We start from the raw sequence: 21,651 nt of genomic DNA on the forward strand, positions 1-21,651 counted from the left end.
TGTCCTCCCTCGACAGATCATTGACCCCAAGATGCCGCGTGTGCCCGGCCACCACAACGGGGTCACCATCCCGGCCCCGCCGCTGGACGTGCTGAAGATAGGTGAGCACATGCAAACCAAGGCTGACGAGAAGTTGTTCCTCGTTCTCTTCTTCGACAACAAGAGAAGCTGGTGAGTGCAGGCGCACAGACCACGCCGGGGCCGGCCTTGGGCTTGCTGTCAGGCGCTCGGTGCTCCAGGGTCCTGCTGGGGGACAGCCGACCGGACCCTGTCACTTTCTCTCCCGTGTGGTCTTCACGGTGCTCTTGGGCCTGGGGTCCTAAAACCCCCACGTTGCTTGGGTCCCTTGTTGTCCCCGAGCACGCATGGTCTCTGTGCCGAGAGCTCCCTGTGCCGGCGAGGGGCTCCCTGGCGTGGAGGGGCCGTGCGGGGCCAGCGGAGGGGTGTAGACCGATGGCGCTGTGTGTGCCGCTGGTGGCCAGGGGCGCTTCTCACCCCGTCTCTCTCTCTCCTCACCCCTGTCTGACTCTCCTCACCGTGACCTGGTCCTGGTCAGACGCAGTGGGGGCTCGTGCCCGCCGTGTCCGGTCTGAGGGCTGGGCGGCCGCCCCACAGCCCGGTCCACCTGCCCGCCCCTCCTGGCGTGGCCCTGCACTCCCCTGCTCGTTGTGCGAGGGAGTGAGTGTCTGTGTGTGCCCTTGGTGGCCACTCAGGTAAGGTATGGAAGGCTGATGGGTTGTGCTCGTCTCCCGCCAGCCTCCAGGGTGCAGTGGCCCCTTGGTAAGTGTCATGGAGGAGACGTGTGAAGACTTGATGAGCCCCCGGCCCCTCCCAGGGTTCGCAGGAGGGTCAGGCCGTGCCCCCCACCCGCGGCCCCGAGGCTGGTCAGGGCTGGCTGACGGGGCTGGCCCTGGAGCGCCTGGCGCCCACCACGCATCCCCGCCGGCCCAGGAGCTCGGAGCTGCTGGGTCCCCGTGCGGGCGGCCCTTACCGCTCCCCTCTTTTCTCTCTTAAAAAGGCAGTGGCTCCCCAAGTCCAAGATGGTCCCCCTGGGCATGGACGAGACCATAGACAAACTGAAGATGATGGAGGGGCGGAACTCCAGCATCAGGAAGGCCGTGAGGGTCGCCTTCGACCGCGCCATGAGCCACCTGAGCCGCGTGCACGGGGAGCCCACCAGCGACCTCAGTGACATCGACTGACCCGCCCGCCTTCGCGTGGCCTTGGCCATAGTGTGGATAAGTTGTACATGCGTGTATATTGTTCAGACTTAACTTATTCTCATCTCTAGGCCTGGTTCTTCCCTTCGTCCTCCCGCGCGGGGGCCGGTTTTATTTCCAAGTTCTCTGGGAACATCCCCGTCTGGGCGCTCTGAATGGCGCGGCTGCGCCCTCCCGGCTCGTCTGTGCCCGCCGCACGTCCGGCTGGAGGCCGCTGCTCGCCTCACTTTCTTTGACCTGTAGCTTTTTTTTTTAAAGACTTTTGAATGTTTAATAATTTTGTAAATCATACTCTTTACACGGAGTACCACTATTTAATAAGACGGGATGTAAATTTACAATGACAAATGTGTATTTTAAGAAAGAAAATGACATTATTTTGATGGTACTTTGTGGAAAGAGGTGGAGAATAAATTTATGCTGTGTACATCACTTGCAAATCACCAAAAACACTCCGCCGTCCCCCGTGAGGGCCGGGGCGGGCGCGTCCTCTGGGTGTCGCGTCCTTGCCGTCCTCGCCCGCCTCCAGCCTCCGCCGCCTGCCCTCGCCTGTCCACGGGTGTGCCTCCCAGCGGGATATTTATTGTAGAAAGTGTACTCATTTGCTTTATAATGAAAGATAAATTTGCAGAAGTATATTGATATGCATTTTTATACAAGCACATAAAAATTCAACTTGCTTTGGGAGCCGGATGTGTTGGTTGTTGTGTAAATGACTCTGGCTGTGTGTTCTTTGATTTTGTAACTTGTAATCTTTTGTTTACAATGAGGGGCTTTCTGTAACTCGTTTTAATTTAGAACACTTTGGTAGCAATAGAAACTTTGGATACATTTTTGTATGGTACATGTGATGTATATAGAATTAGTACTTTATTTTTATTTTTAAGAGGTAAAGCATTATGTTAGGGGAAAAGGTAGGGTGGGTTTCCAAAAATGCGGTTTTTATATTAAAAAATAAAGTCAAGATTTGGACGGTGTGGCCACTTCATTCCTCCCTCTCTAGGGCGCTGGGCGGGCTCGCGCCAGCCTGTCCCCGCCGGCTCATCGAGGCACGCGACATGCCTTCATCTTAAAGTTGTCATGGGATGGCATTATTTATTATTTTACCTAATCATATTTTTATTTTAAACTGGCAGTTTTAAAATTTTTAAATGTTTTTTGTTTTTCCCCTTCAGTCTCCATTGTTTGTAACATCTCCATAGAAACTTGAAAATAAAATGTCTTCCTTTGATAGCTTGTCCTGTGTCTGACGGACGCTTTTTATCTGCTGTGGCCCTCGGCAGGGGTTGCTGGCGGCGGGGGTGTCACGTGGGCCCGACTGGGTCTGCACCCCAGGCACCCCCTCCTCCAGCCCCCTGCTGGGGAGGGCAGTTGGCGGCCCCTCCCACCCGCTCACAGTCAGGGTCCCGGTCACGGTCCCGGTCACGGTCACAGTCACACCGAAGGCTGGAAGAAGGTGCCGTTGGGGTCTGAGCAGAGTGAGCTTTCCGCTAGTGGCGTCCACTGGAGTGGAGTTGTGCCTCCCAGCGCGTTACCAGTCGCCTGGGACAGGCTGCAGGGATGCAGGGCTCCCACGGGGACCTGCCCCAGACCCCACCACATGCTGCTTTTGGGGGTTCTTGGGAAGCCAGCCTGGCCCGCCAGGCTCAGGGCTCAGGGCCGGGGTCGGGGCTGCGGCCAGGCAAGGTGAGGGGGAGATGTGGGAAGGGAGGCACCTGCCCAGCAGGGGCTGGTACCTGGTGTCACCTTGGGGCTCTGCTGGGTCACCTCCTGGGGGCAGCCCACTCTGCACCCACCGGAAGGGGGCGGAAAATGGTCCCTTTTTGTCTAGGTTTTTGGCATCAGCACCAGAAGTCAGCACCCCGGGAGGGGAGCTGCTGGGGGGGCGGTGCAAGGGCCCAGCGCCCGCGTGGGGATCCTTGGTGGTGGGGGCTGGGCAGCCTGGGACAGATGGTGGACACCGACCCCGTGCTCTGGGTCAGCCCCACTGGCTTTCTCTCCTGCTACACCTGCAGGTCATCTGGGGCCGGGATTTTGTGGTCTCTGGGCTGCCCGGGGGACAATGGGGGACACGGGGCCTGGGGACTCAGGCCGGGACCCGCTCAGTGTCTCTGCTCCAGAACCATAGCCTGGCTCCTTGGGTGTCCGAGGTGTGGGCGGTGCTCATGGTGTGCCTCAGCTCAGGGCCCCTGCGTCCCCGCCACCCTGGCCGGCCTCGCTCCCGCTCTCAGTTGGCAGAGTTCGTGGTCTCCCCATGACAGACGGGGACCCTGGGTCCCTCCCGGGTCATGCTCTCTCTAGGGCCTCACACCCCCCAGGTTCATGTGCTCTGGGATCACCGCCTTGGCGAGAGCAGGCTCTCCTTCCCAGGAGCGCTTGTGGCCCAGACTCCCGCAGATCCGACACCCCCCCCACCTTGCCCCCTCACCCTAGGAGTAATGACTGCCTTGGAGTAATGACTGCAGCCCCCCAGGGCCCCGTGTAGCCGGGTGAGGCCAGCAGACCCGACCCATCATGGGACGTAATGGGAAGTGTCACTTCAGGGAAGCACCCTCAGGGAGGAGAGCTCTTTTTTCTTTTTAAGATTTTATGCATTTATTTGACAGACGGAGAGCACAAGCAGGCAGAGAGGCAGGCAGAGAGAGGAGGAAGCAGGCTCCCCGCTGAGCAGAGAGCCCGATGCGGGGCTCGATCCCAGGACCCTGAGATCACGACCTGAGCTGAAGGCAGAGGCTTTAACCCACTGAGCCACCCAGGCGCCCCGGGAGGAGAGCTCTTTGCTGCTGTTTTTTTCTTTTCTCTTGGCTGGAATGTGGACGTGGTGGCTGGGGCTGTAGCAGTTGTTTCGCGTGGTGGAGAATGGCAGAGAGCGAGCCTGGGTCTCTGGGAGGCACACAAAGCTTTCCTAGGATTGATTTTATTTTTGTGATAGAAACACACATTTATACGCTTTTAAGGCCACAGTTAATTTTCTTGATAGCAGGTATATTTCAAATGGGTCAAGTGAAATAATGAAAATTCCAAAAAAACATGAAATGATCATTTATAGCCATGGAAGTGAGGTTGCCCTTTGCAAATATGACTATACACTTGTAGAGACTGTAAAAGAAAACAGTAATGTACTTAACAGTGTAAAATTTAAAAGTTTGTGCGTGCATGTCCTCAGATCTGTTAGTGTCAAAAGACAGTTTCCAACCCGAACCACAGAAAATGGCTTTCCTTACGCATGAAGCTTTACAAGTCCTCTTTTTCTTCCTTTTTTTTTTTTTTTAAAGGTTTGTTTGTTTGGGGGGAAGGGGCAGGGACGGGGAGAAGAGTCCCAACCAGACGACGAGCCCAGCGCAGGACGCCATCCCGCGGTAGGACGCGATCCCACGAGCCTCAGGTCAGCTGAAATCAAGAGCCAGAGGCTCAACTGAGCCCCCCAGGCCGCCTTACGAGTAACTCCTCTTTAAGAGACCAGCGGTGGGATGAAGACAACGGGCACACGACAGACGCCCCTCACAGAAAAGGAAACACGGTTGGCGCTAACGCAGAAGAAAGAGCGCATCCCACGCCCCCCGCGCCACACCATCCCCAGGGCCCAGGGGCTCTGCTTCTAGACGTGCTCTCGTTCGGCCCCCCACTGCCCGCGTCGCTGTGGTCCCAGCCTGGAGCCCAGGCCGCCCGCTGCCTCCGCCGGGCATCCCCGCGGTGCTCGGCCCCCGCCCGGGCATGTGTGGCTCTCAGAGGTCACAGGCGCCCAGGGGGTGTTTGCCCCCACGGCCGTGTTTGTGGCGCGGATGTCCGGGCGCGGAGGGAGAGGCGGGCCTGTGCGCGCTCCGCTGTGTGCTCAGGGCTGTGGCGGCTGCGCCCCGGCCTGTGCGCCCTGTCGGCCCCCGGGACAGACCCTCCGTCCCCAGCCAGCGGCCCAGGCCCCGACCGCCAGCCGCGCCCTCCTGGCATTTAGCAGGGACTCTGCGTTGGACGCGAGCACCGGTGCTCCCCGCCCAGGACCTGCTGGCGGCAACCTGCAGCCGCCCGGCGTCCCCGAGAGAGACAGCGCGTGAGTCTCACTTTCCACGGGCAGGCGCCACGGTGGGGCCCACGCACCGGGTGAGTCGCGGCCCCGCTCTCCGTGGGCCGCTGGGAGTCCTCAACGGCCTCCCGGGGAGGCTCAAGCTGGGCCGCGGCCGCTGGGTCCGGAGATCCTTGGGGCGGGGGCCCCTCCCGCGTGCCCGGAGCCCGGCTCAGCTCCGAGGGGGCCGTGGGGCGAGGGTTGTGCCGTGAGACTGGGCGTTCCGCCGCTGGGTCCGACTGGAGGGACCCGTCTGAGTTCTGGGGGGCTGGCTGAGAAGGGAGGGCTCCGGAGGGCAGGGGGTTGGGGACCCCCACGGGCAGGGCCGGTTCGGGACAGGGGTGTGGACAGGAGCCGCCTGCGCCGCGGGAGGCCTGCAGGGCTGCGTGGAGCGGGGCGGCCAGGAGGGCGGAGCAGGGCTCCGGGTTCCGAAGAAGAGATTCACAGCCGCTGTACCCTCAGGTTTGAAGGGGAAAAACCGCTTTACCGATCTATAAAAATCTAACAGAAACAAAGAGGAAAAGGGAGATCTGTGCAGAGATGAGTGCGGGAGGACGCGCAGAGGAGGGCGGGGCAGTTACGTCAACGCGGCTGCTTACAAGTTCAAGCCTCCTCAGCGGGGAGCCCGGCGGAGCGGCCGGGCAGGGCTCCCACGCCATCCCCAGAAGGGCCGTATTTTAGGGCAAATGACGCGCGTGAAGTTAAACGTTTGCTCACCCACGTGCGGTTTGGAGCAACCTGCATCTCTGTGTTCTCGCGTCTGCGCCTTCCAGGATCCTGGTCGGTGCGTCTGCCTCCCCTCCCAGATTCCGTCCCGGGTCAGCCCGCAGCAGCCCCGGGGCGTGTGAGGGGACGGGAGACAGACTCACAGGTCTTGGCGTCCAGACCAGAAGGGCCGTGTCTGACCTGGAGGCCAGCTGATGTCCACTAACCGGGCTCCCGAGGTCACCCGCGCAGCACGCGTCTCACACACGACGTTCCTCAGTCTGCGTCTGCGGGTCGGGGTGGTCGGTGACGTGGGGACGGATCGCAGGAACCGCCATCCGTAGGGCAGAAGGGGATGAGGCCCAGGGTGGGCGCGCCCCCCGCAGGTGGGAGGCCAGCCCCGTGGGGCCACTCTTCTCCGCGGCCAGGCAGTGTGAGAAATTGGGTGCGGTCCTCCCGGTAGACTGCCGCGGGCGCGCTGAAGGTAGAGTGCGCGACATTTTCTCTTGATGAGGAAAGGCAGGTTTAACTGGAACTGACCAGCCGCGGGCCGGTGCGAACTGGGAGACTGTGGGAGGAGGGTCCGCTCGGAGGCGTTGACGGCTACGGCGCCTCTCCCCGGCAAGCGTCGCGGTCCGTTCCGATCACAAACGTAGAGCTCTGCGGGCGCTGTTGGCCACCGGAGACCGTGACCCCCACACAACACACTCCTTGATTTCACTGTCATTATCTCTTAATTAAATCGTGTTGTTGATGGCAATCGCTGTCGAGCTTCTACTGACTGTCCCAGGAAGTGGTTCTGGGAGCTGCGAGGGGGGCCGGGGAGTCAGGCTCCGCAGGGACCCTTGTCGTCCCTGCGGACCGCACGCCTCTCATTCTGCTCATGGATGGCCCGACCTACCACCCAGCCCACTTCCTTCCCACAAGGTCTCGGAAGCCAGCCCGGCCGCAGTCTGCGACGGCTCTCGGTGTGTGTCCGGCAGCCGGCGACATGCCCCTTGGCATTGGCCAAGTTGTCCTCGACTCCCCTGGCATTTCTCAAAGGCCTTGGCATTAGGGCCCTGGACCTAGACGCCAGTGGCCTCTGCTGTAAAACCAAACCGCCACAAGGTGGCAGCTCGGGCCACGCACACTCGCTCTCTCAGGGTTTCCGGGGCATCCTCCTATGCACAGGTGTCACGCGGCCATGGTCTTGTCGGGAGCTGCGCTGGGGCGGACAGGCTCCAGGCTCACGTTGCAGGCACCACTCCGTTCCTGTGTTGTAGGACTGCGGTCTGGCTTCTTGCTGGCTGTTGGCCAGACGGCCCCTCGGCCCCTGCGTGTGGTGCCCACCAGTGTGGCCGCTTCCGTGGTCGGCCAGGGAGAGAGCAACCCAGGAGGAGGGGATTAACGTCTGACATAACGCAACCACGGGCACAGAGCCACGTACACCCCCCACTCTTACCCGATTGTCTGGTTGGTCTCCCCAGCACTCAGGTCGAGGAAGCCACATGAAGGCGCGGGCACCAGGTTGTGAGGGCCTAGTACCTGCCGAGCCCCTTCAGGCGAGCCTTACCCGGTGGTCTGAGCCCCCTGCGCAGCCCCACGCGCCTCCTGGGGATGGAAAGGCCCAGACATCCCTTGCCGAATTTGCCAAGCTGGCCTGAGCCTCACTTCCCTCACTGCCCGCCCCTTGTGCCTGCCCTGCCACACTTTTGAGCCTTTGCTCTTCCTGCTGCCCCTCCTAGATGCCTTCCCCTCCTTGGCTGCCCAGCCTGCCAGTGCATGTAGACATGTAGAGGGTGAACATGTGTAAGGCAAAACTTGGCAGCCCTGCCAGGAGGAGTGGGGCAGTCCACTGCATGGACACCCTCCACAGCCACACCCTCCACTGTTAGCGTCGGAGGCAGCCACACCCTCCACCAGAAGTGGACAGAACCCACGGGCAGGAAGTTACAGATGCGTAATTGAGCTCAACAACACCATCAACCAACTGGCCGTGAGTGACATCCGCAGACCACCTTATCCGACAAGAGCAGAACACACATTCTTTTCAAACTTACATGGAACATTCGCCAAGATGGACCACAATCTGGGCCAGGAAGAGCACCTTAACAAAAGCCTAGAAATCACACAAAGTTTGCTCTTAGACCACAAGAATTAAACTTAGAAATCAATCCAATATAGTGCACTTAGAAAATTCCCAATGCTAGGAATAAAACTAGAAATCGCTAAGAGAAAGATAGCTGGAAAGTCTCCCAAATATTTGGGGGAATAAATAACACATAGGTCAAAGAAAAGTTTCAAGAGCAAATTAAAAATATTCTAATTGAACTAAATGAAAATGGAAATACAAATGATTAGAATAGGTAAGATATGGCAAATGCAGTATTTAGAGGTAAATTTATAGACGAATGCACATTTTAGAAAAGAAAAGATCTAAAATCAATAATTAAGCTTTCACCTCAGGTAACTAGAAAAAGAAGAGCAAATTAATTCCAAAGTAAGTGGAAGAAAACAAACAAAAAACAGAGCAGAGGGACGCCTGGCTGGCTCAGTCGGTGGAGTACGCAACCCTTGATCTCAGGGTCATGAGTTTGAGCCCCATGTTGGGTGTAGAGATTACTTAGAAATAAAATCTTTAAAGAAAAAAAAAAGGAGTTAATGAAATCAGAAGCTAATGAAGTTGGAAATAGGATAATAATAGAGGAGACCAATGTAACTAAAAGTTGGTTCCTGGAAAAGATGACTAGAATTGATAAACCTTTAACCAAACCAACTAAGAAAAAGAGAATGCACAAGTTACTAATATAAGAAAGGTGATTCATCGTTACAGATCCTACAGACATTAAAAGGATAATAAAGGGGGGAGCCTGGGTGGCTCAGTGGGTTAAGCCTCTGCCTTCAGCTCGGGTCATAATCTCAGGGTTCTGGGATTGAGCCCCACGTCGGGCTCTGCTCAGCCGGGAGCCTGCTTCCCGCTCTCTCTCTGCCTGCCTCTCTGCCTACTTGGGATCTCTGTCTGTCAAATAAATAAATAATAAAAAATAATAAAAGCTTTTAAAAAAAAGGATAATAAAGGGATGTTATGAAGAATTCCATGCCACAAATTTGATAACTTTAATAAAATAGACAAATTCCTTGAAAGACAGAATCTACCAAGAGGCACACAGGACAGACAGACAATCTGAATGGCCTATGCATATTAAAGAAATTAAATCGATGATCTCCAACCTTCCGAAACAGAGAGCACAGGCCCAATGACTTCACTGGAGGACTCTAGAAAACGTTTAAGGAATAAATTGTACCAATTCTCTACAATCTTTTCCAGAAAATAGAAGTAGAGGGAACACCTCATAACTTACTCTATGAGGCCACTATACCCTACCACCAAGACAAAGACATTACAAGAAAACTCTATTTCTTATCAACATAGATGCAAAAATCCTCCGCAAAATATTAACGAATCAAACCCAACTGTATGGAAAGAATATACAGGGACCTTGAACAAGTGAGATTTATCCCAGACACGCAAGGCTGGATCAACGTTTGAGAATCAGCGAGCGTACTCCATCACATCAACAGACTAGAGAAGAGAAATCGTGTGATCATACCTAGAGATGCAGAATCCAACACCCACTCATGATGACAGCTCTACACAAAATAGGAGTAGAGGCCATCCTCCTCAGCTTGGGCTGAGGGCGTGTTGTACTTGACGGTGAGAAACTAGATGCTTTCCCACTCATGTTTAAAGACTCAGTGCAGAGATACCTTCTCCAGGAAGGCTTCTGGATTTCCTCTCTCTTTCCCACTGTTGAATGAGGGGCCACTTCTGGGGTGTCCACAGCTCCTGGTGTAATTGTGACTTGTTATCTGTGTGTCTGCTGCTGCCCTGGGCTGTGAGCTCTTTGAGGGTGTGCTCATTGTCCCTGAGTCTGGCAGGGGGCCGTGTGCAACAGATGTGTGCAGGAGGGGTGAAGCAACACAAGAGGAATGAGGTCAGTTCTGTAAGGGCAGGCCATTACTCAAGGAGTTTTTAGAGGGAGGAGCTGAATCTGGGTGAGGGGCAAAGTTTAGATGTTCATTGACTGGTGTCAGTTGGGTGCTTGGGAGGGAAGTTGCTGAGCTATGGGCAGAATCCAGGCCAGTGACAGACAGCCAGTCCCTAGTGGCTGTTTCCTCCACTGTGTGGACAATTGTGTATGATGGGTGGGTGGGTGGGGGCCACCTCTCAGGATGTTGGTAATCAACCCAAGGAATGAGTTCTCAGAGGTGAGTGGGCTGTTATCCATCATCCATCGTCCATTCACCCATCACCCATCCTTCCATCTATCCATCATCCTTCCATCCATCCATCCTTCATCATTCATCATCCATCCATCCATCCATCCTTCATCATTCATTCATCCATCCATCCATCCTTTATCCATCATCCATCCATCCATCCATCCATTCTTCATCATTCATCATCCATCCATCCATCCATCCATCCTTTATTCATCATCCATCCACCATCCATCCATCCATCCATCCATCCATCCATCCATCCTTCATCATTCATCATCCATCCATCCATCCATCCATCCATCCATCCTTTATCCATCATCCATCCACCATCCATCCATCCATCCATCCATCCATGTATCCATGTATCCATCCATGTATTCATACAGGCTTTCATCACTACTTCCTCCCCTTCCTCTATCCATCCACAAATACATCCATTGATTGGATGCTGTAGGATGATTTCTGGGGCCAGGGCATTTCAGAGTGCTTGAAATCTAGATGGGAGATAATTCTCACACACTAAATTCCAGTATAGGAATATATTTGTTCAGCCCTCTCTCCTCCCTCCTTCCCTCCTTCCTTCCATCTTCCTTTCCTTTTTTCCTTCCTTCCTCTATATCTCAAACATCCATCAAATGCCTGTGAGGGATTGAGATCTGGGATGCAGAGGACAAACACAGGTTTAGCTGTCAAGGAGTTCATATTCTAGGAATTTAAATCCTATTCAACAAGCTTGAGTAATGGATGGGAAACAGGGCCAAGTAAGTATCTTTGGAGGATGAAGCCTCAGGTTTGCTGGTCATTGCAGGAATTTTCCAGTGAAAAGGAAATAACAAAGAAACAGTGAGGGAAGAGATGTAACTTTTGGACTAAGTGGGAAGAGTGAGCTCTCCCCCTGAGTCTGGATCTCCCGGGACTCTCAGCACAGATCAGTGACCAACAGAGGGGCTTGAGTGAGGGCACTTCTGATCAGAGGTCAGGTGGGAGGAGGTGTGACTTGGGCAATAGCCACCTCTTTTAAATGCTCCACTCAGCAGACTGGCAAATGTCTTCACCCTTTTTCAGTCAATCCCTTACCCAGCCTCAGCTCCTGGCAACCACCGATCTCGTACCCACCCTGCAGTTGCGCCTTTTCCAGAACATCCTATGAAAGGAGTCACACAACATGCTGCCTTTTGAGTCTGGGTTCTTCCACTGAGCACATTTTACCGCACGTACTGGGAGCTCTTCCTCTTCCGCGGGGAGCGCTACTCCGTTGTACGGACGGACAAAACGCTTTAATCGCTCCCAAGTGTCCGGTCGTGTCTAGTACTTGCCGTGTGCGTGTTCGGTTCACGGGAGAGGGCACGTGTTCCGTTTCTCCTGGGCCAACACCCAGCAGCGCCACTGGTGAACGCCGTGCGCGGTGCGGGATTAACTTCACGAGAAACTGCCCGTCTGCTTCCCGAAGAGGCAGCTTTGCCGCACACTCTCGCCACAACAGGAGACTCTCCGGCTTCGCTTCCACGTCAGCACTGGACATTGTCCGTTTTTTGAAGAACTAGTGGTGAAAAATTCCCCAAATTGGAATGAAAGTTATAAAATCACAGTCTAAAAGCCTCAGTAAACTCGAAGAACACGATCTGCACATCTTGATCTCCGAGACGTGGTGACATTTGCTCCTCGGCAGGCTCACGCCTGTCAGCCGCCGCCCCTCACCAGCTGCGGACTTAGCGGGCGGCTAAGCGGGAAGAGGTCCGGGTGGGTGGGCTGCGGACTGGGGTCCTCCCGGCCCTGTGGGAGCGTTGCAGCCGTGGGCGCTTTCTGCGGCGTCTGAGAAGCTGGTGTTGCTTCTTTAAGCCCACAGCCCCCCACCCCAGGGACCACCCCCTCCTGCCCTCTGCGGGGTTGGCCGCGCCCCTCGCCCCGGAGCTCTTCCCCGCGGCCGCCAGGTGGCGGGGGCGCTCTTCGCCGGCCCAGTCTGGCCGCGGGACCAGCTTCGGACCAACACTGAGTTCTTTGAGTCCCACGTCTGGGAGAAAAGCAGAAAATATGTCACAGGAAAAGGCTGAATAATAACGGGGGCAGAATGGAAACTTCGACATGACGCCGGCTACTAATTAACCGTCTGGCGGGGAACCTGGGGGTTCCGTGTCTCTGGGCCGGGGGTGCAGGTGTGGGTGTGGGGCTGGAGCACGGAGGTCCCCAGCCCTGCAGACCGTGTCGTGGGGGCCGTGGGCACGGGGGCCGCCTCTCTGACCTGGACGCGTGCTGCAGAGAAGCTGACTGGTCCCCTCATCACCGTGGTCCCCAGGAAGCCCCCGGGGCGCTCCAGAGCCGCCTCAGGCCCACGTCAGGGGAGGGGGTCACTACCTGCGTGGGTGACTCACGTCCATCGTCCCCTCCGACTGTGAGCTCCAGGGCAGAGCCGCGCAGTGAGGCCGCCTCCGCGTCCCAGAGCACACCTTGGAGCAGACTGTGTGGGGTGAGCACAGCTACAAGCAGGGGTTCCCTGGGCCACCCGGGGAGGGGTCAGGAGACGCCAGCATGCGAGGGGCTCACACCAGTGTAGGTGATGCTTGGGGGGACCTTCTGGGCCGAGGACGCGGCGACCCAAGGGGTGGTCAGGTCGAGGAAGGCGGGGTGCACGTCTGGTGGCGCTGTGGACAGAGCCCTCAGCAGCATGTGGACACCGCCCAGCCAGTACCCCCCACGGAGAAGCTCTGACTGCGGGTTTGCGGGGAGCTCAGGGTCAGGAATGATCCAGGAACAGGAATGCCTGCTGGGGCCATGGTGACACTTGAGGCTGGAGGCAGCCTACCTTGGTTCCCCCACCACGCTCGCCCTGGTCCCCCTCCTCCCCCGCGGGCCCCCCTTCCATCCCCGCTGGTCCCCCTCCACCCCTGCTGGTCCCCCCTCCACTGCGTCCTGTTCCTGCTCTGTCCCCATCCCATACTAAACTCCCCCGCACCCCTGGTCCTGATTGTGCTGCTAAGTTCTTGCTTTCTCGGGGTATGCTGAGAGGTGACTCACTGGGGCGGTTTGGTAGAGTGGCCCATGTCCTGTGAGACTTCACCTTCTGGGGACTTGCTGGGCTGACCCCCTCCAGTGACCGCTTCTGTCCAGCCTAGGCTCTCAGGATTCCGTGTGGCTGGGTCTGGGGCATGCTTACCTTCAGGCAAATTAGTGACGGAATCCGAGCGTGTGAACGAGGGACAAGGACGCTGTTTGTGCCGTGCTGTGGGCTCACCATGACTCGCATCCGCTCAGCCCTTGGCGTGGCCAACAGCGCCGCTCACACGTCACGGCTCACACCACCTGGAGACCCCGAGGAAACTGGCGGAACTAATTAGGAAAAGGTCAGACAGGAATTGCCTGTGGAAGGAGGTGGGCCAAGGGGTGGAGGGAGGGGGCAGGGGTGGCAGGATGTCCCCAGGTGGCCCGTCTTGGCTTTCCTGGGGAGGCACCAGGCAGGACCTGACCTCTGCCCTCAGAGCCTAAGAGGCCGTGGTGCTCTCCAGTCCAGGTCTGCCCTGGACCCTCGGAAGCCTGAGGGTGGGCTCCCTGTCTCCCTGGACAGCGCATCCTGGCGAGGCCTGAGTGGCCGCTGAGCCTCTGCCGGGCTCGGACCACAGAGCCCCTCCTGCCGCCTCGCTGCGGGGTGGGGGGCACATTACAACATACGGGAAGTGAAGTGAAGGTGTCCACGCTGTTCCCAGCACCGTCCCCTCCTCTCTCACCGGGCTCTGGGCCTCCGCTGACCTTGGCTGACCTTACTTTGGGCCAGGCTGGGTCTCTCTTCCTCCTGCATTCACCCCCACCTGTCCAGCTGCTCAGGCTAGAAACCTGGGGGTCTTCAAGGCTCCCCCAGTTCCCAAGACTGATGCCACATATCTCTGTCTTCACACGGTTGGAAACGGTTCCTTCCGCGTCTTCTCTGTCCGCCCCCCAGCTCGGTCACCCTCCCTACAGACCCTCCGAGACCCGGCACACAGCACCCTGGCCCTGTGACCCTGTTCAGGCCCCTGTGGCTGGCCCTCGACCCCGTGCCCTCTGTCTCTGTCCCTCAGAGGGGCCCAGCGGGTCTCATTTGTGCATTTGCTTCTGTCCAGGCCTCCCCAGGACGATGTCCTTGGGCTCTTTGCCAGGCCTCCTGGATTTTACCCCTGAGCTCCAGGCGGGCCAGACCGCGTCTGTCCGCTCACGTCTGCCCACAGCTGGGCACTGGCCAGTGTTCGAGAAAGGGCCGTTCTCAGTGCAGACCTCAGAGGCCCCCGCCCAGCCAGGTACCAAACCCAGGCCGCCTGTGGACGCTGGCGTAGCCGGGTGTGGTCAGACTGGGGCCACGGGCCTGGGGGCCTGTCGATGTCAGGGGTCGATGAGAGCCCCGGACGTCTGCACGTGACTACAGTGAGCTCTGGGGGGGTGGGGGGAGGCCCAGATCCGGATGCTTCCAGGCGGGGTTCTGGAGGCTTCCTGTGTCCTTCTATCTCCCCGAAACCAAAGTGCCTGTCGTCAGAATCCCGATCCAGTCATTCACAGCATAGTATGAGTTTATCACGCACGAGCTCCCATTTTCTTACGGGTACTGATGAACCACTCCAGTCACAGGGAGGACGGAGAAAACGGCAGCACAGAAACCCTCGCCCTGCCCGCGCAATCGGACATGGACTGCTTCGCTGTGGGGAGCCCAGCCGGGGTAGCCGAGCTGCAGCCCAGCCCCGACCTCCCTGGGCTGTGTTCCCGCGTGGGACAGCTCTGAGGCCGTGTGTCCCCGCCCTTCCTCGGTAAGCTCACCCTCCACGACGCACAGGGCTGCTCGCGGGCTGTAGACACTCGCGTGAGTGGGTCCTACCGCACGGTTCCCCTCTCACCGATGCCACTTGGTGAGACGTTCAGGGCAGTACTCACTGTCTTAGTTCACGGCTGTGCACGAGGGGGGAGCCGCGGCTTCACTGCCCCCTTGCCTGCTGAGCTCAGTCCACGTCCTGGTGAACTGTGCCAGGCGGCGCACCCTCCGACTCCCCTCTTTGGTGGCCCCGGGGCTCGCCCAGCACCTCTGGGGACTGGGAACCAGAGGGGGATGTGCCGCTCTCTGGCGACCCCTCTGCCCTCTCGCCAGCAGGGAGCTCCTCCAGCTGACCCTCCCGTGTCAAAGCTGTTCCAACGTGTTCTAGTCTGAAGGATGCGACCTTGCACTCACTACAGACCCCGGGATCGCGGAGCAGGTATGGGCAGCTACCCAGAAGGGGGCAGAGGTGCGTCATGGCAACTGTCCTTGGTGGGGATGGGTCCACTGCCAGAAGCCAGAGGTCAGGGTGGGACAGCACGGGCCTCCCCTCTTCTGCCTGGGCCTCTGGGGGAGTTGAGGGGGGAGCATGGCCCCAAGGAATGCACAGAGGTGACCCACAGCATGGGAGAGGGACGGCGAGGGTCTGACGTGGGGCGGCAGGGAGAGGCCAGGGACGCCCGAGCACGGAGGAGCTGGTCTGCTCAGCGCCTGGAGGGGCCTCATGGACAGGGACCTGGGGCAGAGGGTATGTTGGGGGCACAGTGACTTATGGAGACAGGGAAGTGGGTGGTCTGGGCTAGAGACAGGAATTTAAAAAACGTAACAGGAGCCCCACTTCCAAGACGGGAGCTCCAGGCTCTGCACACACCGTCCCCGGCACACAGACATGGTTTGCCGAATTCACGGAAAAAACAAGCCTGTTTAGCCTCTGGAAATTGTCCTCAGGGCCTAAGTCAATTGAAGAAATATTTACTCAAGAGAATCTACTGAGACTTGCGAATTGCTGAGCGTCTGAACCCAGATGCTCTCCCTCGCCCCGCCTCCCGCCCGCGGCGACGGCAGCTGCTGGGCGCCAGACCGAGAGCGCGGGGCTTGCTCTCCGGCAGCTCCGGGCCCAAGGCCGGGAGTGGGCATCTCGGCAGGGGCCGCCCGCCCGCATCCTCACCCCTCCCCGCTCCAGGAGAGGAGGCCGCCCTCCTCCCGGCTGTCCTTGCGTCACCTGGAGGCTGTCCGGGCGGCGGCATGTCCCCCTCTACCCCAGCTCTTCCACTGGACAGGGAGTCCACGCCTGGAGGAGGACGCCGTAAGAGCGGCGGCTCTGAGGGTCGTCCGGGGGAGGGGCGGTCGGGAGAGAGAGCAGCAGAGCCCCCCCAGAAACTGACGTCACGTGAAACAGCACGAGGATGGTCCAGCCCAAGACTGCCTTCCTGATCCACAGCAGCAGCTAACCCACGGGGCCACCGCGAGCCCCCCGGGTCAGAATGAACGTCAGAGACCGACCCCAGAACCGCCGCAGGGAGAGCAGGCGGGCTGGGCTGGTTGCTAGTGGAGTCGTGCTGGCCGGGCGGGAGAGCCCGGGGCCGGCGGGGGCCTCGCAGAGAGTTTGGGGAAAGAGGTGGTCGCAGGCCTGGCGGAGCCGCTGCCGTGCGAGGGCTGCACGCGGCCAGGGCTGAGCCTCCTCCCAGTGACACCCGAGTCCCCCCTTGTAGAGCAGGCTGGCTGGGACACCAGACACACGGGCCGCAACAGAATAAGCCCGGGGGCCTGGTGGGCAGCGCAAGGTTGGTTTAACTTCTGACAACAGTCAGTGCAATCCACAACGTCAGTAGAATGAGGACAAAACCCACAATCACCTCAACAGATGCTGAAAAAACAGGTGACAAAATCCCAATCCCTTCAGATCAGGAGAAGACAGATCGGCCACTGGAACCTTCTTCTCGTCACACCGGAGGGTCACCTGGGGCATTCGGCTGGGACGGAGGAACGGGCATCCGTACCGGAAAGGAAGAGGAAAGATGGTCTCCATTTGCTGACGACCTGGTCTTGTGTGTATAAAACCCCCGGTACCCACGCAAAAGCAGGAGAGCTAACAAATTAGCCCAGCAAGGTTGCAACTTACAAGATCAATGTATAAAATACGTTGTTTTTCTGTTCAGTAGCAGTGAGCAAACTGGAAAATGAGATTAGGAAAGCGACCCCATGTACCACAGCGTCAGATAGAACAAGAATTAGGAGAAAGTTCGACAGAAGCACAAACTTAACACTTCGAAAGCTACAAAACGTGGAGAGCGGTTGAATCCCAGGAGGTCTGGAGACAGGTCTGTAGAAGAATCCCGATTGCTGAAGTAAGTTCCCACACAATCTAAACTCGATCTTGAATAAATGGAAAGTCGATCCACGTTCATGGTCAGAAGGCGTAAGATCGTGAAGGCGGCTTCCCACGCGGACCTACAGATCCGGTGCGGCCAGAATCCAAGCTGCCCCCTTTGTACACACAGAAAATTCCATCCCAAGACTCACATGGGAACTCACGGGGCCCGAAGTAGCCAAAACAATCTCGAAAGAGAGGCACAAAGCTGGGTGACCCGTACTTCCGGATTCCGAAACTCCCCGCGAGGCTGAGGAATGAAGGCTGTGGGACAGGCACGAGGGCGGAGAGTCCGCTGCTCCGTGCGACACAGTGGAGAGGCCCAGGAACAAGCCCTTCCTTTTGTCGTCGGCCGAGTTCTGACAAGGGCGTCAAGACCTTCAACAAGGAGACGTCGGACGGGTGGACGCCCACAGGCAAAGGAATGCCTCTGGATCCCTGCCTCACACCAAACACAAAAACTGAGTCAGGATGAATGAAGGACCCAGTTGTAAGCGCTGAAACGTAACACTTTTGGAAGGAAACACGGGTGTAAATCTCTGTGACCTTGGATTAGGTGAGTCCGTCCTTCCTTTTCTTCCTCTTTCTTCTTTCTTTCTCTTTTAAGATTTATCTATTTTAGAGAGACATTGAGCAGCGGTAGGGGCAGAGGGAGAGAGAGGATCTCAAGCAGGCTCCCCGCTGAGCAGAGAGCCCAATGCGGGGCTCGATCCCAGGACCCCGGGATCATGACCTGAGCTGAAGCCGAGAGCCGGCCAGCTAGCTGACTGAGCCACCCAGGTGCCCCAGGAGACGGTTTCTTAAATATGACACCAAGTGCATAAACCAGAAAGGGAAAAATAGGTAAGTTAGGTTTCATTAAAATTAAGAACCTTGGTGCATCAAAGGAACTATTAAGAAATGAAAAAAACAGCCCACAGAATGGGAAAAAATAGAATAGAATATAAAAAATTATATAACGTACAAAGGTACAATTCAGTAATAAAGTGATAAGTGAATTAAAAAATGAACAAAGGAACTGAACGGACGTTTCTCCCAAGAAGATACATAAGTAGCCAATAAACGTGGGAAAAGATGCCCAAGGTCATTCGGCGTCAGGGACAAGCAAGTCAAGACCACCAAGAGGTGCCACTTCCCACCCAGGGGGCTGGTGGGAGTCTGACGCACAGACGAGTGCTGGCAAGGCCGTGGGGTGACTGGGACCCTCATCGCCGGCCCGGATGTCATAGGGTGCGCCCATTTGGGAAAACGTCTAGCAGTTCCGTCGTTAAGTGGAGTGTGACGGGATGACAGCTGGGTGTTTACCCCAGAGAGATGACGACACATCACCACATGAAAACCTGTACTTCAGTGTTCACGGCGGCGTTATTCCCGGCGGCCAAAAAAGTGCAAACAGCCCGGGGTTGGCCAAGGGACCAATACCTTTTAAAAGAAGTGACCTATCTGTACGCTGAAGTAGCACTCAGCCCTGAAAAGGGACGAAGGACGGACACACACTAGAGCGTGCATGGACCTCGACGGCGTCCGTGAGAGACGTCAGTCACGAAGCGCCGGGGGGTGTGTCTCAGTTTACAGGAAATTCCCAGAATGGGCAAATCTGTGGAGACGGAAAGTGCATTTGTGGTTGTCAGGGGCTGGGGCAGGTGGAGGACTGGGGTGATGGCGAAGGGAACGGGATGGCTTTCTCTTTCTGGGGCGGAAAAAGTGCCCCCGTCCTCTGGTTGGTTGTGGTGTCCCGCCGAGAGGTGCCGAATCCTGCCCTTTGAACGGGGAGTGGTGCCCTACGTGGCTTGTATTAAACAGCATGACAGACCAGAACCGTGAGCCGTCAAAACAGCCCCTTCCCCACCCCGCTGGGAGGCAGGGGCAGGAGGGCCGGGATCTGGAGAGACTCAGAGGGGAGGCGCCCACGGTGCCTTGTGCACTTGGTCTTTCTGGAGCCTCAGCCGAGTCAGCATTGTTATGGACCTGCTTTTCCGCCTCCGGCCATATTTGTAATTAGTTTGGAAACCATTAAATGTCTTATTACTTTTGTTTTTTTTTTTAAGTCAAAATTCCCTGCTAATTACCAGCCAGAACATCAAAGACAGAAGGGCAGAAACGGAGTCGGTGCCCGTCCCTCTGACTCGCGCGCGAACCTCGACCTCTCAGGGGACTGGCCATGAGGTTATGCACATGCGCGAACTCCGTGTTCTCTCTTTTCCCGGCAGGGATGCTGAGCTCCCACCCCAGGGCCCGGACAGATCAGACCCAGACCAGGCCCCGCAGGGCTGCTGTGGGGAAGGATCAGGGCGTCTGCAATCCCAGTGCAGTGGAGGCCTCCCGGCCTCACAGGTGAGCCCAAGACCCCTTGCCTCTCAGCCAGGGGCATCTCCTTGGAGGGCGCTGTGTCTGCGTGGGTGGTTTCAGCTCAGCCCATGAACCAGGGACGTTGAGGCCAGATGGCGCCAAGGGATGCCATGCGGACTTGGTTAAGAGGAGGATCAAAGTTTCCTGAATTCTTGCCAAATTCTGCCACCTGCCCTCCCCTGGCCATGGCACAGGCTTGCCTATGCCCAGTTCTGGCCACACAGTAGGACCAAACTCCTTTGGCCTTGTGCCCTAAAATGAAGATGGTGACTGATTCCGCATGCGTGAAATGCTCTTTTTTTGGTTCACCCATCCACCCACTCATCCATCCATCCAAACAACCACCCACCCACCCAGCCAGCCTTCTATCCATCCATCCCTCCATCTGTCCACCCACCCACCTACCCATCCATCCATCCATCCATCAATACACCCACCCACCCATCCATCCATCCATCCATCCATCCCTCCATCCATACGCCCATCCATCCATCCATCAATACACCCATCCATCCATCCATCCATCCATCCATCTTTTTACCCATCTATCCCTCTATCCATCCTTCTTTCCTTCCATCCTCCATCAATCCACCCGTCCTTCTGTCCATCTGTTATTCCATCCATCCATCCATGCTGCGGTACTAAGGACCACTATGTCCTGGACAAGGTGATTTCCATGTGTCCACTTCTGTTCATACAACATAACTGCTGCTCTCATGACCATTTTATAGGCATGAAGATTAAAGCCCAGAAAGTTTGAGTGACTTGCCCAGAGTCACACAACAAGGACCTGGGACAGGAGGGTGATTTGGGCCTCTGTCTGGGTGGCTTTCTCCTGTATGACACTCCCATGGTGGTGTCCTCACTCTTCCTGGACTGAGTGAGGAGACCTGTGAGCCACACTCTTCTGACACAATGCCATCTGTGGGGATGGAGATGGTAGTGGTGGGGACGCAGGCACACCTGGCTCTGATGGAGGGGAACAGGAGGGGTGGACATCTTGACTTGGAAGGCAGAAGTCAGGGTTGTGGAGGCCTATCTAGTGTGTTTGGGGGTGGGAGGATGCTTACAGGCTGGCACTTGGGGTGGGGTGAAGGGAGCTGGGAGGGAAGCTGGGGTGCTGGGTATGGTTAGGGTGGGGGCTGCACCATTTGAAGATGCCCGCGTGGATAATGTCAGATGACACAGAGGGAAAGGCGGCTCTGGCCCTATCCCCCCAGCCCTTTCCCCAGCCCTGCCCCCCGGTTCTGCATACCTTAGCCCTGTTGCCCCCAACCTCGACCCTTTCCCAGCCCTGCCCCAGGTCTTGCCCCTGACCTTGCCCTCCTGGCCCTGCTCCCAGTCCTGCTCCCTGGCTGTGTCCCCAGCCATGTCTCCAGCTCTGTCCCCCTGTCCCTGCCCACCCCAGGCCTATCCCCTCTCCCCACTGGAAACTCCTGCTCCCTTGCTCTTTAGAATGTGGGGAGACTGAATTTTCCTGGCTTTGGATGACTCAGAGACAACAGATGAGCTCTAGCCCACACCTGTTAGGTTCTTGTTCCTGAAGCCTCGGAGCAGCACACCTCTGTGTCAGGTTCGAGTCTCCTAGTGAGGAGGGTGCTCCTGTCTCAGGTGTCAGCAAAGTGTTGACTAAGCCCTGATCCCCACGGGGATGCTCAGAACAATTTCCACTTAGGGGCACACACTGATGTGTTCTGAGGACAGCACCCCTGACAGAGAGGCCAGGTCAGCCTTTAGCTTGGACCTAATGGGGAGATCCTGGGTCCTGCAGAGCGGGTCTGGGTGAGCTGAGAGGTGGGACTTGGGCAGCTCCATTCTTCTCTGGCATTACCCTATTCTCCTGGCCGAGTTGCTGACCTGGCCTCACGCCTGACCCGGCCTCCCCCCGACCCTGGCCTAGCCCTTAACCCTGGCC

At 57.2% G+C, this 21,651-nt stretch overlaps 1 protein-coding gene across 4 annotated transcripts in view; it reads left to right on the forward strand.

The window, feature by feature from the left end:
* The window catches only part of BRD1 (bromodomain containing 1), a 39,078-nt gene extending 36,622 nt beyond the window's left edge, over positions 1 to 2,456 (forward strand). For all 4 annotated transcript variants that reach the window (XM_032882749.1, XM_032882751.1, XM_032882752.1 and 1 more), the window contains 2 exons: positions 17 to 171; positions 1,019 to 2,456. In XM_032882749.1, the coding sequence (XP_032738640.1) occupies positions 17 to 171; positions 1,019 to 1,202 (339 nt within the window). In that variant the 3' untranslated portion in view covers positions 1,203 to 2,456. The remainder of the gene's footprint in view (positions 1 to 16; positions 172 to 1,018) is intronic.
* The last annotated feature ends 19,195 nt before the right edge of the window (positions 2,457 to 21,651 follow it).

This window comes from Lontra canadensis, unplaced genomic scaffold, assembly GCF_010015895.1.
Source record: "Lontra canadensis isolate GAN:19392208 unplaced genomic scaffold, GSC_riverotter_1.0 scaffold84, whole genome shotgun sequence".
Classification (NCBI taxonomy): Eukaryota; Metazoa; Chordata; class Mammalia; order Carnivora; family Mustelidae; genus Lontra; species Lontra canadensis.